The sequence below is a fragment of the Uloborus diversus genome, chromosome 1 (genome assembly GCF_026930045.1).
Source record: "Uloborus diversus isolate 005 chromosome 1, Udiv.v.3.1, whole genome shotgun sequence".
NCBI lineage: Eukaryota > Metazoa > Arthropoda > Arachnida > Araneae > Uloboridae > Uloborus > Uloborus diversus.
In genome coordinates, this window is record NC_072731.1 from 232,460,684 (window position 1) to 232,478,407 (window position 17,724).

The following is a 17,724-nucleotide window of genomic DNA, read 5'->3' on the forward strand; positions in this document are numbered from 1 at the left end:
ACGATCAAGTAAGAGCAACTATACTAAAAAATAACATTATAGTTTTGCTATTGCAACTCAAATATCTGTCGTTCAGGCTTATTAAATGTTTCTTTTTTAACAAGTATTATTAATTCCAGATCGCTATCTTTGTCCCCTGTTCCCCCCCCCCCTTCTTTATTACTTTTGGGATACCAGAAAGTTGTTACAAAATCTGAAAACAAATAAAAGTTGAAGTTATGTTCATTTGTTTAAAAAAAAAAAAAAATGCCGTCTTTATGCATTTATACACACTTACGTTACAAGAAGCAAAAATATGCGAGTGTATATGCAAATATAATCCGGGCTGTAATTATAATTATAACTAGAAAATCGCCCGTCAAGGTATGAAGGTTGAAAATTGCTTCTACATTAGAACGAAGTCAATGCCTGTTTGGTGATATTTTGATAGTTGGCATTTTAACCCTAACTCCAATGGATTAACCCTAAACTACAGTAAATAGCGTTCATAATTGACCAACTTTTCGTTTTTTCATCCTCCTAAAATGATTGCAGAACTGAAGTTACTGGATCCAGTTCAGTCCTGTCAAAATAAAGCAGTACCCTGCGTGCCAACATTGCCAAAAGATATTATCAAATTTTCATACAGTGGAGCGAGTTTCATTGTTGATGACATAAAAAGCGTTACTCGATCATCCGCTATAAAATATATGACGATAGGGCAATTTAACGTGTGACTGTCTGACACTTTGAAACAGAAGTATTTTGTTATACTCCGCGCAAAATATACCGTTACGCGTTCAATGCAACTTCAAACTTTCTTTAAATGACGACACACTTCTTGAGTAAAACGCAGGAGATTTATTTACAACTATGTGCAAGAAATACCGTTAACAACTGTTAAATTAACCATAACAATTAGGAAAATATCAATTAACACAGTAAACTCAACGGTCACACACGTTTTTACATCACAATATGCAAAAAAAAAAACAGCGCAAAGGCTAATACACACAATAACAGAGCTAACCGCTCAGACGAAACTCAGACAGTTTAAAAAACAAAAATGACTCTCCCATTCAAATGCCACGCGGCTTTTATACTGCTTTGGAAAGTTCGACAAAATTGTACAACTTTCTCATATTTTCTTTTTATTCCATTCACAAATCTTATCATTCAGAAATGGGAGGCCGTATACTTCAGTCAAGTGTTAGGGGGTTGTATGTACATTACAAGAAGCTATTTATAGGTTACGTTACTAAGATAATTTTAGATGAAAAATAATGGAATAAACGCCTATTTTAGCCAGATTACAACAAATTAATCACAAAAATAATTACTATTTACAGAATTTGTAACATTACATTGTTTTAAAAACCTGGTTTATTTTCGGTTTAAGTCGGCTTTAATGTCGTAATTGAATACCCAAAAAATTTGTGGATGATTTTTAAACAAAAAGTTAAAGTCTTGGTAAGTGACTGACACGTGTTGTTATTTCTCATCCCCGAGATCCGCAGAGCTAGATCAGGTCTATGAATCCCTTCACCCTGAAGAAGTTCAAGACCAGTAAAGATCACCAAACAGGTCCCGTCTGATGAGCCCCAAACAGGATAAAATGTGAGAAAGAGAAGCCTGTGCAGATGAACACTTAGCGCAAAGTTCGAACTGCTTAATACCATTGTCAAAAGTCATTGTTGATAAATGTGACTGACATGTAAAATACTTTAATATAAGTCAATTACCATATTTTGCCTATTTTTAAAAATCAACAGCTCTTACTATTTCTGTTCAAAACGTGCAATAAATCATTCTTTCAAAAAATAATGCCCCGCGAAAGCAAGAAAAAAGTTAATTCGTCAATTATGTTAAATAACGTATCTAAAATTTATAATTAAATAATATAAAAGCTGCTTATTTTCTCCACACATTATAATGCAAATTAAACGTAACAATCCTTAACATGAATGCTTTCAGACGTTAATGACGTAAAACCGTAAACAACTGTAATTAATTTTAGCATTATTTTCCGCCAATCTTATATTACTGCAAAAGAAGAAAATATTATCTCTTCTAATTATTTTCAAACATACTCGGCTCTAGGGCATATTCTTATCAATTGCAAATAACTTTTTGTTATCCATCATATGATATTTAAGCTGTTACATACAATTATGTTATCACAATCTGTAGCATTTCTACAGATAATGTGTTACTTGAAACGGCTCAGGAATTTAATCAGACTGCTTTTCTATCTTCTGAGAGGAAAAGATTCCTATTTTGTTATTAATTGTTATTTTTTATTTTGCGGAAAAATGATTGTTGAATGGTTTATCGTTTTATGTCACATACATTATATCATGCTGTCGTGTTGTTCCTCTTTCATTTCTTTGGTAATATATTTAATGTAGATCCCGCCCCCCCCCCCCTTCCGAAATATTCACAATAAGAATTATAACTTTAAGTCTATCAAAAAACACATTTAATCATCTTCACTTCATGAAAATATTCAACAAATATACTGTCATAAGGAGCAAATTATGTGTATTATTGTAACGCTAGTGGCACCCGCACGGCTTTGCCCGTAGTAGAAAATTAAAAGGTCTTTTGGCTCGCCTGTACATTTACATATAATGTATGATGAATTTTACGCCAATTGGCCTGCCCATGTTACGGTTCCACGTTATGATAACTTGCTAATTTACTCGTTCATCTTATGATAATTTTGCTTTTTCATTTTTCTAAATCTTTCTGTACAACAGCACCTACCAGGGCTACTAGTACTATCTCTTGCCCCAAGACAGAGGAGGTGTTCACCTGCCATTTGTACCGGTTATCTCCAAATTTTTAATTTCGCCACTTGCATCCCTTTGCTTCTCACTGCCTCAAATGTCTTATGACAAGTTATTTTTAATATTTTCTTCTTCTCTCACTTGTTTTAGCCCCTTGTATTGTGCCTGAAATGGAGCAGGGAAATTTTACGGATTTTTCTCCGGGTGCACGAGTACTTCATGGGGTAGAAATCAACATCACGTGCCTGGCCCGTTATGACGTCATCTACAATGGACCGCCCGTGTCATGCAACAACGGCACGTGGACCCATGTTCCGTCTTGTGCTCCAGGTGAGGTAGTTTCCATTCTTTAAGCAAAAAATATGCTCTCGAAATTTTATATTTCTGAAATGATAGTAAACTGTCAAAAGATCCGTTGCGAAGTGAATGGAAAGATAGGGGACGGGGAATTAAAAAAGTTATCGATTCGTACTTTTTCCCCTCATGTGCTAATCTCATGTGGGAGTCAGTAAAATTCATTGGTATAAATTTCAATTGAAGAATAAAAGGAAAAATCATGAACTTAGAACTTGTAAATTTTTTATAGTAAGCATTCTATTTTCGTAAGACCAAAGGACCTGATTGCTGGGGAAAACTCGAAAAGTTACTAATATGCCTACCAATTGATGTCATTTGCCCTTATCAAGAAAATTGCAATTTATTTTTTTTTAAGAAAAAAAAACACAGAAGAGGGAATTAGAAGTGTTAAAAATACTTCAAGTTAGTAAAGTGTTCCGGTTCTTTTTTTTTTTTTTTTTCCCCACGCTTAAATAGAGTTTTGGTTTTCATCGCATGTTCAATCATTTTAATAAAATTTACATTTCCAATCCTTTTAACTGAATTTAGATTTTCATTGCAAATTCCATCATGTAAATAAAATTTAGCTTTTCATCGCATTTTCAATCGTTTAAATAGAATTTAGCTTTTAATTGCATTACGAATGGGACATTTCGTTTCCACTAAGGAATACATGGATAGGGTACTGAATTAAACTCCAAATTTTTCAGAAAAAGACAAAATATTAGCATGCACAAGCACCTACATTATGAGGATCTACGATCGCGTTAAAAAAAACCATTTTAAAAACCAAAAGGCTGCTTCGCCGAATTTTTTGTACGAAACAATTTATTGAATGACATTTTTTGGAGGTCATACAGACCTCACATCCGGGAGCTCTGGTTGGTACATTGAAACACATAGTTTACGCATTTTTACTAAGGAGCTGTCCACAAATGAAGTCAAGCTTTAAGGTGGAGAGAGGAGAGGGTAAGAAGAGTTGTGACATCATTCATTTTTTATAAGATCTTTTTAAGGAAATTAGCGGGAAAAGTGACAAGGAAAGGGAAGGAGGTAAGGTGAAGTGTGACACTTTTTGACAAAGGGGAGAGGGATCAAATATATTTTTAAAAGTTGTGATATCATTAGTGGACAAAGTTTTTTACGCGTAAAGGTTAAATGCTATAACTCCTTTCATCAGAATCAATTTGGACAGGATCCCATTTGGGTAGTCAAAGGTTTTGATAATTTAATTTTGTCCGAAAAAAGGTGTATTGTAATTAATTTTTGCACGCAAGTTGAAAATGGGAGAAAAATACTATTTTTTTAAAGAAAGAGCTTTTAAATAATAAATTGAAAAGCGACATTTTTACTTGTTGAGCGAACTTACAGATACTGTATATTAGTACAGTATGTACACACCGTACTTTAAATGAAAGTTATTGTTTGCTGAATATCTAAGTCACACACATAGTAAACTGTTTGACTAGTTTCACGGAGGGAAGAACACGTAGACGGAATTATTATTCTGTAAATTGCAATGGGAATGTTTCCTTTAGTCAAAAGTACTACTTTTAGTCACTGAAATTAGTAGAAAATACTTTTATTTCCCCAACATTTAATTTTTATTTAATTTTTTTAAATGTCTTGATTTTTAAACCAAAATGTTTCACCGTGTGACGTCACGAGTGATGAAGGCTGTCTTGAATCGGAGTGCGTAAGGCCCCTATATATACGAGCCGACGCATCAGCTTAAGATCAGCCTTTTTGGATCGGAGCGCGTGTTTGAGTGGTTGTCTTTTCTGGCGAGTAATCGCGTTTGGTGATTGTTCACTGCGAGCGATTATCAGCGGCACGTGAATTGTTTATTAAATAAAGTATTATTTTCGGCAAATTTGGCGAAATCCGAAACTTTGTTATAGTAACCCTGGCAGTGCAACAATGAAAAATCCGATCCAAAAAGGCTAAACTTAAGCTGATGCGTCGGCCTGTCTATATATCGGCTCTAGGAGTGCGTGGCTGTCTTTTCAGCCAAGATATCACCTTTTAATGTTTTTTTTTTTTTTTTTTTTTTTTTTTTTTTTTTTTTTTTTTTTTTTTTTTTTTTTTTTTACCGCGAACAATTTAATAACGGAACAAGAATTGTTGGTTAAATAAAATATTCATTTAGTGAAGCTTGGCAGTGTCCTGAAACTTTACTCTGATAACCCTTTGCGATTTGCTCACTTCTGCTGTCAGCAACGAAAATGAAAACAACGGCTGAATGTCGTTTAAGATTATTTTTTTTACGAGAGAAGATAAGTCAAAATTAAGAGAAAAAAAAACTTATCCCATGTTTTTGAACCTGCTTTTTCAAAAAAAGAATATTTTTGAAAAATGGGAAGCAACCCAATTCCAAAAGCAATGCAGATAATCAACGACTCGGATAATAGGAGTTCGAATAACTGAAGTTCTACAGTAACTATTTTATTTATCCTTCTAATACGACAAGAGACGAAGAAGAACATAACATAAGTATCTCGGCTGATTAACTAAAACTTTAATGCAAGACAAAGAATCGTCAAAATTTATTTATTTAGCATCGGTTTCTCTCCCGCAGAAAGTACCTTTAATACAATTTTCTAACATTTGCTTCGGCTGCTACTATTATTGAAAAGCAGAACATGGTGAGAAACTGCGACAAAAGTCAACACGTAATTTCTGCCAGAAGATTTTTGGACAATACACAAGCTTTCACACCTTGATGCACATGGTAATTACGCTTTAGAATACGTAACACCTGTTTACAGAGGGTTGGATAGAATTTTCACATGAAAGGGGATGATCTAAAAATTGATTGTTAAAAGAAGGTGCAGAACTTATATTTCTGTGTGTGCCCACTGAGTGTTTTTGAAAACAATTAAAATCTAGTATTAAAACTCAATGCTTTCGTCGAGATGCAGTTTCAAATAAACGCTTTAAATTAAGCATTGTACTATAAACAAGTTACTGAAATCAAAAATTTTTAAAAACCCCGGCTGAATCGCAAATGTAAAATCAAGTGGGAAAGATAAAAGCAGATAGAAATTTTAAATCATTGCGTTTTGTTTCCTTATCGACCAACAATGAATTCGGTTACCAATCGCCTGAATAACGGCTTAGCCGTATTTAAATTCGGCTTTAATAAAACAATATTTTTAAAAACTAAAAAAACGCGCTTTCGTAGCAAAATTAACTAAAAAACAAAAAAATTATCTTTGGATGATAGTAAGTGACCAATCATTTAATTTTAATGTAATACAAAAAATCGTGGGGTGCTGTCTATTTACATTTTTGCATGGACAACAAATGGAAGAAATTCAAGACAACTGAAAAGAAGCCCCCCACGCTTTTTTGTATTGCATTAAAATTAAATGATTGGTCAACTACTATCATCCAAAGATTATTTTTTACTTTTTAGTTCATTTTGCTACGAAAGCGTGTTTTTTTAGTTTTTTAAAATATTATTTTATTTTCTTCTTTTTAGTTGAACTTGTTTTACGAAAAAATATTCATTTCAACATTGTTCAAAATCTTTTATAGTCATGAAATTTGCCCAAAAAATGCGACTAAAGGTCTCGGGTGGCATTTGAAACGTGTTCTCTTGAACTCCAAAAAGAGCAACTGTACCCCTTAAAGTGTAATAGCCGAGCTCTAAAAAACATTCAACTTCGCTGATAAATTGCCTGTGAGGTAATTGTCTAATCCAGCTAATCCATCTCAGTCATCGATGTATGTGTGCGGAAATCATATCTACATTACTTTGAAAATTTGAGATGCATTTGAATAAAAGTTTTGTTAAACGATGGTCTGTTCAGCAATGAATTTCCATTTGAAGGCTCACCTAAATTTTGGCATGAAATTAGTTAAAAACAATTATATTTCATGTTCTAATTACCTTGGAACATTGGAACAAATTTTGTCTGATGCAGAAAAATTAAAAATATTTTGTAGATATTTTTAAATAATTTTTGCGAGCATTTTTTAATACGTTTTTTTTTATTTTTTCCTTTTTCACATTGTTGAATTTATGCCAAAATATTGATTAAAATTGGAGGAAACTAACAATTAAAAGGGTTAATTAATTAATTTGATTATAGAATATTGCATTGTCATCGGGTCTGAGGTCGCGTGCCAAATTTCAAAAGAATCCGATCGCAGGAAGTGGACGAAATTTGAGCTGCAAGATTCCGTTACAAGATACATACATACATACATACAGGTGAAGTTAATAAAAGCGTGTTGAAAAAACGTCATGATTCGAATTCTATGTAACATGGAAGTTCGAAACACATTCAGTCAGACGCAGAAAAAAATACTTTTTACTTTGGTACAAAAATTTTTTAATTTTTAAATATATTTTCGCTGCAAAAATCGGGAAAATTTTTTTAGAGGTTTTTAATTAATATATTTGATATTTAAAGTCATCCAAGGGACGCAACCTAGCTAAGAACATTCTCGGTCAACTCTCGTTTCGAACGAATTTTTTTTTTTTTTATCGGTCCATCCGTTATGCACTAGAGAGCCACAGACAGATACACAGACACGTCAAACTTATAACCCCCTCCCTTTGTGTGTCGGGGGTTAAAAAATTAGGCTTGACAAACTTTAGCGATTCTTGTAATGTAAATGCAGAAGTTTAAATGTGACATTCAAGAAAAAGAAGCAGGCAAATTAATTTTATACCAGTTTGTTGGTAATCTCAGCTTTAATGAGGTCTTTTCTCTTGATGATGGTATAGGATAAATATTTTTTTATTTAAATTGTTTTTATATGTATATTTGTTTTTATGTATATAATATTCAGAGAAAAGAATGCAGTCCAATTAAGTTAGTACTTTTTTTTTGGTAATCTCAGCTTTAAGGAAATCTTTTCTCTGGATGTCGGTATAAAAGGAATATTTCTTACTTTCTTATATATGTAATTACTAGCTGTACCCGACGCGCGTTGCTACGCCAACAAAGAAATACATCATTATACTGATTTTCATGACAATCGGTTGAACGGGGCAGAAGTTGCTACTCTGCAGTGCCACCTGGTGGCGAGTGGCTTCTATGAGCATATTATGCACCTTCTCCGTGGAAAAATACATATATATAGCCATTTTCATAATAATCGGTCCAGGTATCAAGTGAAGCGTGACTACACTCAAATTTTGTACTCACGCAGTTTGCAAGATCAATCAATCGCTAAAAATATCAAATAGAAAAAGTTTTAAATCCCCCCGTTGCATGAAAAGCCATAAAACAATAAAAAAAAATTTATTTGTTCAAACTCAAGAAAAATGGCAACAGCTAACTTCTTAGCAATGAGATCTTTCACGCGAATTAATTTCTGCAGTCGATAATTTTATTCGTATTTATCCAATGGATTGTGGCTTAAATTGGAATAGAAAAGGAACTATCGATCGGATTTTTTTCGAACTGGTCTATAAACATTCCCAGTACCAAAAATAACAAACGGTGAAAGTTTCAGCCAAATCTGCCGGGTAGTTTTTAAGTTCATGGATGACATACAGACAAACATTCATTTATATACAGTGGCTCCCAAAAGTCTGCGTACACCTACGACTTTCAACGAAATAGGCCCCAATCCATTGGTTACAATTAATATTTCGGAATGGGTATTTGATTATAAGATCTATGATCAATTTTTAACAAAACTACATGAAAAGTTTTTCAAAAATATTAAAACTTAATTTTTTAAAAATCAAAAACCAAAAAGTGCCGGAAATTTCATCTCACAAAAGTCTTCGTACACTTTATAAAATGTCTATATCTTATTGAATAATCTAACTTTTTATTAAGTTATTAATTAGTAGAATATCCTACAGTATTCATAACACTTTTTAAACGTATGGGAATAGATTTCATTCTTTTTCTTTCTTTTTTTTTTGCGTAATTTCTGAGTAAGTGTTCAACCACACTTCGAGTCTTACTGTTTCTAGCTCTACTTTCGTTTTAAAGCCCTATTTTCGAAATCTAGCTCCCAGGTATCTCTAAATACGTTACATTAAGTTAAAATCTAGAGATTGAGGGAGTATTTTCTAAACTTTAGGACAATTTTCGAGGCACTAGACGCAAACGTTGAAAACCGTGTGCTTCTTATCGTTATCTTGATGAAAAACAAAGTTGTTTCCAATAACCAAATTTTTGGCTAAGAGTTCAAAATTGGTTATTAAAATATTTAAAGGAACAGCATGATTCATTATTTCATCAAAAAATTACAAACTACCAAGTCCTGATGCTGATATGCACCCTCACACTAGAAAACCTCCACCGTCCTGATTAACTGATCCAAATAAGTTCTTAAGATTAAGTTCCTAATTTTTTCTTCTACATACAGTTATGCAACAATTTAACTAAAAATGTTAAATTTATTTCTATCTGTAAGTAAGACGTGATTCTAAAACGTTTTTAGCTTATTTATCATGGATTTTGCGGCGAAAAGCGTAAGCTTTCTGTTTTTCGCACGACCAAGAAAATTTCTGCGGGAAGAGGTCTCATTTAATCCAGCTAATCAGAGAACTTGACGAACAATTTTAGGTGAAAATTAAATGTAAAATGTTTCATTTAACTCTGCAGAAACTTTTACTGCACTCAAATGTGTATTTTTTATAAATTTTTTAACTTTAAATCTCCGATCACGTTTTGTCAACTTTGTCGGTTGACCTTTTCTTACCTTGTTTTCGGTCCGATTCCTTTCTTTAAAGCATTTCATCAAACACTTTACTATACAAACAAATAAATTAACAAATTTAGAGACCTTTCAAGCCAATTTACCACTACTGTGGGAAAAAAATTCAAATTTTGAATGATGTTTGTGGGTTTTTACGAATGCCAGTCATTTTACAGTAATAAGCACAATATTAAGGAATAAATAAACAAAAAATTAAAGCCGAATAACTCTCAAGGGTCAACACAATGCAAAAATATTAATAAAATGGCATATGATAATTTTAATCATGAATTTATTCGAAAATATTTGAGTGTACGATGACTTTTGTGGCGTGTTATTTCTCTGTCTCTTCGTTTTCTGACTCATTTCAAAAAGAAGATCCGTCAATATTTTGAAAAAACCAATGGGTTGTATTTAGTATGACATAGGAATGATGTGAAAAAATATTGAAGTTCATATCCGAATTCAGTTTCGAGTTATATTGATTTTTCTAAAAAATTTCAAAGTGTACGAACACTTTTGGGAGCCACTGTATATATAGTTTTTCGATTATGTAATATTACTTCAAGTAAAGAATTCTACGCAAGAATTATATTTTATTTTTTTAAGTTCTCCTGGAAATTTTTATTTTAAATTAATGGAATAACTTTCCTAAGATTATCTAATATTTTTTTCGGCATGAAATAACTTTCACTGAAAAATTCAGAGTGTATTTCTTCTGTACCATGAAAGGGAGGTCAAATACAAAATTTGAATTTTCACAACATTGAATTCAACTTATTTTCGTTCAGACAAAAAAAACTACGCAATGGTAAAAATATTTGTCATTAGACTCGTATGTACAAATTCAAAGTTAATTTTTGCTATGAATATATTTTATTCCATAGCACAAAATATTTATTTTCTGCGTGAAAAATAGTGAGAAAAATTAACTTAGAAGTCGATAGTGATTATCTAAAAAAAATTTGGAATCATTGTTATTCGACTTAAAAGATTAAGACTCAAAATTCTAAATAATTTTATCGCTTTCTTTTTTAAAGAAATAGTTTTACAGATTGAATTTACAATAAAATCAAATAAACATGTGGGCAATTGAATCATAAATTTCAGACGGCAGTATAACGCGGAAATTTCTAATTTTAAGAAAGCTTTTATATTATCATGTTCAATTACACTGTTAAACAAAACCTTACTTTTTTACTTCCTTTTACAAAAAAGGAAGTATTGCATTCGCGAAAAAATTTTCACTCAAAAATCGACCTTAATTTCCATTTTACTCACCCCCGAATGAATGTTGAGTTTTTTTTTTTTTTCCCCGACTCGACCACACGTGGATAAGTGCCTAAAAACTTATAGACACGCGAAATATCCATTTTGACGATTCCCGAGTTACATACAACGAGTTATCTCGTGATGTCTGTATGTGCGTCGCATAACTCAAGAACGGTGTGTCCTAGAAAGTTGAAATTTGGTACGTAGACTCCTAGAAGGGTCTAGTTGTGCACTTCTCCTTTTAGTTGCATTCGGGTGTTTCTAAAGGGGTCTTTTGCCCCTTTTTGGAGGAAATCACTGTTAATTTTGATGTAAACTCAAGTGGTATTATAATTTGGCGGACACTTGGCGATATATCGCTAGTATTTTGGTCACCAACTTGGCAACAAATTTGGCGGACTTTTTTTTTTTTTTTTGAATCTGTTTTCAATTTGGCCACTGCTAGTGATATTTAGAGAGTAAACTATTGAATCACATTGAAAATGCCAATAATTGGGAAATGACATTAAATTGGAGTAAAAGGAAGTCATGTGATGCACACATCAGCTCGTTTTTTCTTAAATGAAAAGCTTATATTTGGGTTAGATGCACTAATGGATGCATAAAAATGATTGTAAATATTTTTCTTGCTTCTTTTTTTTTCAAACTGAGAATATGTATTTATGAATTATTACAATATCAGTTCTAGATATTATACACTATTTTTTTTAACTTACATGCAGTGTATTGGTATGCATTAAACACAGACGGATACATTTTAAGTACAACCAATCAAGTACGTTAGAATTTATTTTTATTTCTATTTTTATTCAAGGTGTTCTCTCTGGAGGAACCAATAGTCGTCGTCAATCCTTATTTTCCAGACGAATGGTTACTTTTTGTTTCCGTGAGCACAAGTTTTCTCATTTGAAATAAACATACTTTACTACGAGTAATAGTTATTTAAATGTATCATAAGTATATATTCACCAAGCGAGATCCCGAGGAGAGCCATGGAGGTCATAACGCCCCTCTTCTTAATCGACCAAATATAGCCTGACTGTATTTTGGGGTCTTTAGTTCACCAATTGCATATCTAAAGCAATGTTCATAAGAAATTTTAGTTAACATCCTTTTTTTTGGGGGGGGGGGGGAGGGTCTTCACGAATTCGCTTCAAATATACATTTTAAAAAACAGTCCATTTTCAGGTTATGAAACACTCTGCAAATCGGATATTTGTTTCATGTCCATGATGAAATTCATTACCTTGTATTTTAAATAATTTGCTTGTATTTCTAAAATTATCTAGGAATAGAGGAAAGTAGGGAAAATAAGAACACCAACACAAAACATATTTGGTAATAATTTGGATTTAAGTAAAATCTGTAATCTTGTGAAATACGCTAACAATGTAAATAAATAAAGCATGGAGCTAACTCTCTTGGAAATATTTTTGGAGTAGTGACACAGGTACTTATAAGTTCCCATTACTTGAATGTTGTCTTGATACAATATTAAAATTTAGAGACTTGTGCGTATAATGTACATAAATGACTCTGTCATTGTCCGTACATAATATGAGGTCTTCATTAATAAAGATATGTATTTATGAAATCGCTTTCAGCGACTGAACTTTCGAGGGAAAACTGACATTTTCAATGCAAGTTAATTCCTTTCAATTTACGGAACCTTTCTATTCAGTAACATAAAGATTTTAAAATGAAAACTGAGACAAAAGAAATTTGTTTTAAATTGCCTAATATAGTTCATTATTATAGTATTATCAAAAAACTTAAATGTTTGTGTAGGATGAAAAATACCTATTGCTAAGTGCTTTTGTTATCTATTGTTCCATGCGTTATTGAAACATCAGATTTTTTTTTCCGAATTTAACGCCGTCGCATTAAAATATTTAAATAACGGGTTCTCATTCATTAAAGCTTATTTTGATTCCTTAAAACAAGTACTTTTGGAAGAAGAAACTAGCATCAGCTACGCGCTTTTTTCGAAAGTTTTTTTAAGGGGGTCCGGGACACAAAAATCCTCAAATTTTGCAATTTTTTTTTTATAATTTGAAAAATTGCTCCGTTGTTTTCTGCTTAAGAGGACGTTTGAATCTTGTTTCTACCTTAAATAGAACGAAAGTTATAGTTATTTTTGTTGCATGCATCAAACGAATGTGTACATAACTTTGAAACTTTAAACGCGTTTTTCTCCATGATGCAATTTTTCCCGATTTCTTGCATTCAAGCTCTTATAAGTCCGGAACCGATAGAGATAAAGTAATGAAACTTGGAGCATATCTTTTTAAAGCAATTTACTTTAATTTTTATTCGGCGAATTTGAAAAAAACGTTTACTGCAAAAATTATGATTTTTTTTAAAAAAAGTATCTTCGAATTTTTCGAAATTTTTCTTCAAATATTTTTTATTTTTTATTGAATCAATATTTTTAAAATCTCCGCATAAAAATTAAAGCTTAGATATTTGTGCATACTTTTTTGAAAAAAAATTGAAAATTGACCAACAATATTTTGAATTACAGCAATTTAAAGCAACCCCATTTTTTTGAAAAAAACTAATTAAATTTAAATAAAAAAATATTTTTTTTTCATATTTATGTTATGATTTTGCTTATTAAATAAATGATGAATCAGTTCAAAAAATTTCAAAACTCTAAAGTACATAATAAAAAAATTTTCAAAACGTGTCCCGGACCCCCTTAATGGGGAAAAGCATAATGCCTACAAATCTTTTTTGAAAGTATGAAGAAAAATATTTCAGTTCATTAACAAAGAACTACGAAAAACTATTTTAACTATTCGATTTTAAAAATGCCTTAACTGTTGGGTAACTTTATAAAAGTACAGTCAGAGTATATCGTAACGTAAAACTTCCATTATAAGTTCATTAGATGCTTTAAACGTACACTAAAAAATGAATCTAATGTATGAAAGTTAATTGATCGGAAAACAAATCATGATTAACTGATGGATAAATTGAATATGATTACACTGCATGTTAATTATTTAAAGGGGTTAAATATTTGTTCCTTTATTTCTAAGTGTATGTTTGCATGCATCAGCATAATGAATGGGTGTAAGCAATTAAAATCCCCCTTCCCTCAGAGAATTAAAATGTATTCAGACATACACGTGTGTTTACGAATTATTTATTTATGCGCAATGCATTACTTATTTACATGTCTGTTTGTATCTTAACCGCTGTCCAAGACATTTCAGTCTTTCAAATTTGACAAAATGAAGAATAACTCTTGCTGAAAATATACAACTCAAAAGCGCAGCCACCACAGCATAGAGGCAAAACATTTCCACAATGTTAAAAATCAATGCAGCAAGTTCTTTTCTTTTTCCGCCGCGTAGTAAGTACTCAAAATAAACTATGAAAATGTTTCTCATAAGCTCCAAAAACAAAAAAACAAAAACCCAAAGAAATAAAATTCGAGAAAAAATTCAAACTTAAAAGACTTATACGGCCGCTGCCGCAACTCTAAAGCAGCTTTTACAATGTTTCGCTGTGACGCGATTCCATATCTCTTCAGTCAGAGATATGGTGAAAAAACTTTCTGGAAGTTCGTTCTTCTTAAAGTGCAGATAAAAGATACTTTTGCCTTTGAGAAAAATACTTTAATACCGGGCTTTGAATATGGCACTATTTTTAAATTTAACATTAGTATTATTTTTTTAAAGGAAAATAAAAATAAATGATCAAAAATTGTAGTTTTTAATGAATCATTAACAGGAAAATTATTTTTAACATCAGCAGTTATCTATTGACAAACAACAGTCAAACACGCTTATAACAAGCGCGAAGGGAAAAGGATATTTGCTTGTTATAACCCAGTGCTCGAAACAACAGTGTAAAAAGCGAGTTCGTGAAAAAAAATCGCAAAAATTCATACATAACTCATAAGGGGAGAGGAGAGGTTGAGAGAGAAATCACAAATTGCTTAGTATCCTCACTTGGCCAAAGGTGATGTTGCTCTGATTTTTCGGATTTCCATGACGACGGTTGTTTTTACTATTTATTTAGAGAGAGGAATTTTCGTCGTCATAGTTACAAATCGTCTGCTGATTGATTTTATTCATTCTTTTTTTTCAGGGCTTAACCCAAGCAGCCTCTGAATTAAGAAAAAGTGAGGTTGTGTAATTTTTTTTAAGGAAAAAACAACTTATAGATGAACTTGAACAGCAAAATTTCATCTGAATACAAAATTTTTAGATCATTAATTCCCATCAGTTAAGATTGATAAGAAATAAAAATACAAAACGTAATACGCTGTAAATATTCTTTATGATAAGTTATTGATTGATATCGGCCATAAAATCTTTATCTTTAATACCACATTCTAATCACCGTATATTTTTTATGGATATCCTTTGTACTTCCAATTCTAGAAAACCACCGGGCATAATATGTCGTGATGCAAATTTCTAGGCCACTTTCATTTTATTCCATTTGTCGAAACAAGAAACTCAACGAGTAGGGTCCTATCGCAGTTCATGATTGCGAAAAACATAATTTGAATTCAAGACTCCGAAATTCAAATGAATACTTTTTTTTTGCATTTTTATACAGTACCAAAAAATAATTGCTAATTTTCTTTGAACTATATCTTTTCGTCTCTTGTGTTTCATCATCCTAAAACATCATCATCTGCACCCCTGACTTCGAAAAATATTCGTAGATTTTTTTCACATAAAGAGCCATTGAGTCTGTTGAGGGTAGTTCAACTTCATATTTGTCGTTATTGTCTTCGCTTCTTATATCTTTTTCATTTGCATTAGGTTGAATTTAAGCTGCATATCCTCGAAAGTGATAACATTAGCGTCAAAAAATATTTGATTTTTAAATCCGACTCTACTCGGCAATTATTTTCAAACTAGAAAGTCGCCCGTCTAAGTATGACCGGTGAAAATTTCTTCTATGCATTTGAAAGAAGCAATTGCCTGTTTGGTGATATAATTTGAAAGTTGAAATTGTAAACCTAACTCTCCAGTGGATTAACCTTTAACTCCAGTAGGTAGCGTTCATTGTCGACCACTTTTTCGTTTCTTCATTCCACTGAAATGACACAGTGTTACTAGTAAAACAGTTAACTTACCGGATCGAGTTCAGCCTTGTCACAATAAAGCCTTTCCCTCCATGTTAAACGTTACCAAAACATATTATCAAATTATCAGGCCGTGGCGCGAGTTTCATTGTTGAAACTCGCGGGTTACTCGATCATTGGCTAGTATTTATATGAGGATAGTACCGTTACTAGGTGTTTACAGGATCTATGACTCATCATCAACTTTCGGTTGACTTCAGGATAGTATAAACTGAGCTGGAAGTCAATAGAAATTTTATAAACCACAAAATATTGATCGCTTTAAGCCCAGTTTGCTCTTTAATCGAGTTGTGCTCACAAGGACTGAACATTGTGCCAACAAAAAATTTCTGATTGTCTCGTTAAATCCGGGTTCTCGTTAAATTAAGGCTCGTTAAAAGCAAATTCGACTGTATACTAATACCCTTATTTTAGTTGAAGCTCATTGGTAGTACAGGGCTCTGCGCTTCTTAAAACCTAACGTTACTGTAGATTCCGAAAATCTCTCATATTTGCCAAATGGACTATTGGAGCACTGGCAAATGGATTACGCTAAGCCTCCTTTCAATTTTTCAGGGTGCCGTAAACTAATTTCTTTTACCGCTTTGTGCAAAATGTTCAATTAGTTTTATTAATTCAACTTCAATACAAATTTTGTGTAGGATAGTAAAATATAAGAGTGTAGGCAATCAAGTCAACCGAAGTTTTCGAATCCCAATTACATGAAAGAAAACGAGGGCACGCGCTTTTGTTTTTCAAGACACCTCTATGTTCGTGGTCATAAATTCCTCCAAGTGAATTCGCACCTCTGGGGGTGCTGGATCAGGGGTTGCTTAGCCCCTGGTCCAAAACAAAAACAGATGTATTCAGGGTCCCATCCAAGATGTCCTAGGGTCCCTCTGAGTCCCATCCATGCGTGGTTAAACCACGTATTGTGATAGGTACAGGGGATCCTGGAGTTTGAAGTGAAAAAATTAGATCTATATACGTTTTTAGTTAGTAAAAATAAATTAAATAAACTAGCTATTACTCTCTTATAGTTTCATTTCCTTGAAGTAAAGAACATAAGCCTAAAAGAATATAAAATAGTGTAGGTAATTTACGTTGCATAATTTAATCAGTCAACAGTAACATGATTATTTTCCACACGGTTAATTGTGTCTTGTGATTTCTTTTTTTTTAATTTTTATTTATTTTTTTTAATAGAATTTTTAAATGGAAAGCTAATTCTAGTTATTTGAACCTTTAATGCGTTTCTTCTTATTGTTTAGAAATTATATTTTCCAAGAATGCATCTCTGCGTAAGTTTCATCTTGGTATTGTCAAATGTTTCTTCATGTATCTTTCTATTCTGATAAAATGGCTATAATGCGACTTTATTCTCTCAAACAACGTATGGTTAATTAAACTTATCCAGTTAGAAAAGTGCTTAAGAATAATTTTCCTCAAGTAATTGAGTGAAATCTTAATCATTTCTTTAATTAACTATTTGACTAGGAACATAAGGACTAAATAACTTTCTAATTAATTTACTAATGGAAAACTACCTTTCATTGGGTTGTACAGTATAAAAAGATTATT

The 17,724-nt window shown here is 32.1% G+C and overlaps 1 protein-coding gene across 1 annotated transcript in view; it reads left to right on the forward strand.

Moving 5' to 3' along the window:
• LOC129219273 (sushi, von Willebrand factor type A, EGF and pentraxin domain-containing protein 1-like) overlaps nucleotides 1-17,724 on the forward strand; it is a 370,742-nt gene that overhangs the window by 252,980 nt on the left and 100,038 nt on the right. The window contains exon 9 of the mRNA XM_054853606.1: nucleotides 2,919-3,098. Coding sequence (XP_054709581.1) covers nucleotides 2,919-3,098 — 180 coding nt within the window. The remainder of the gene's footprint in view (nucleotides 1-2,918; nucleotides 3,099-17,724) is intronic.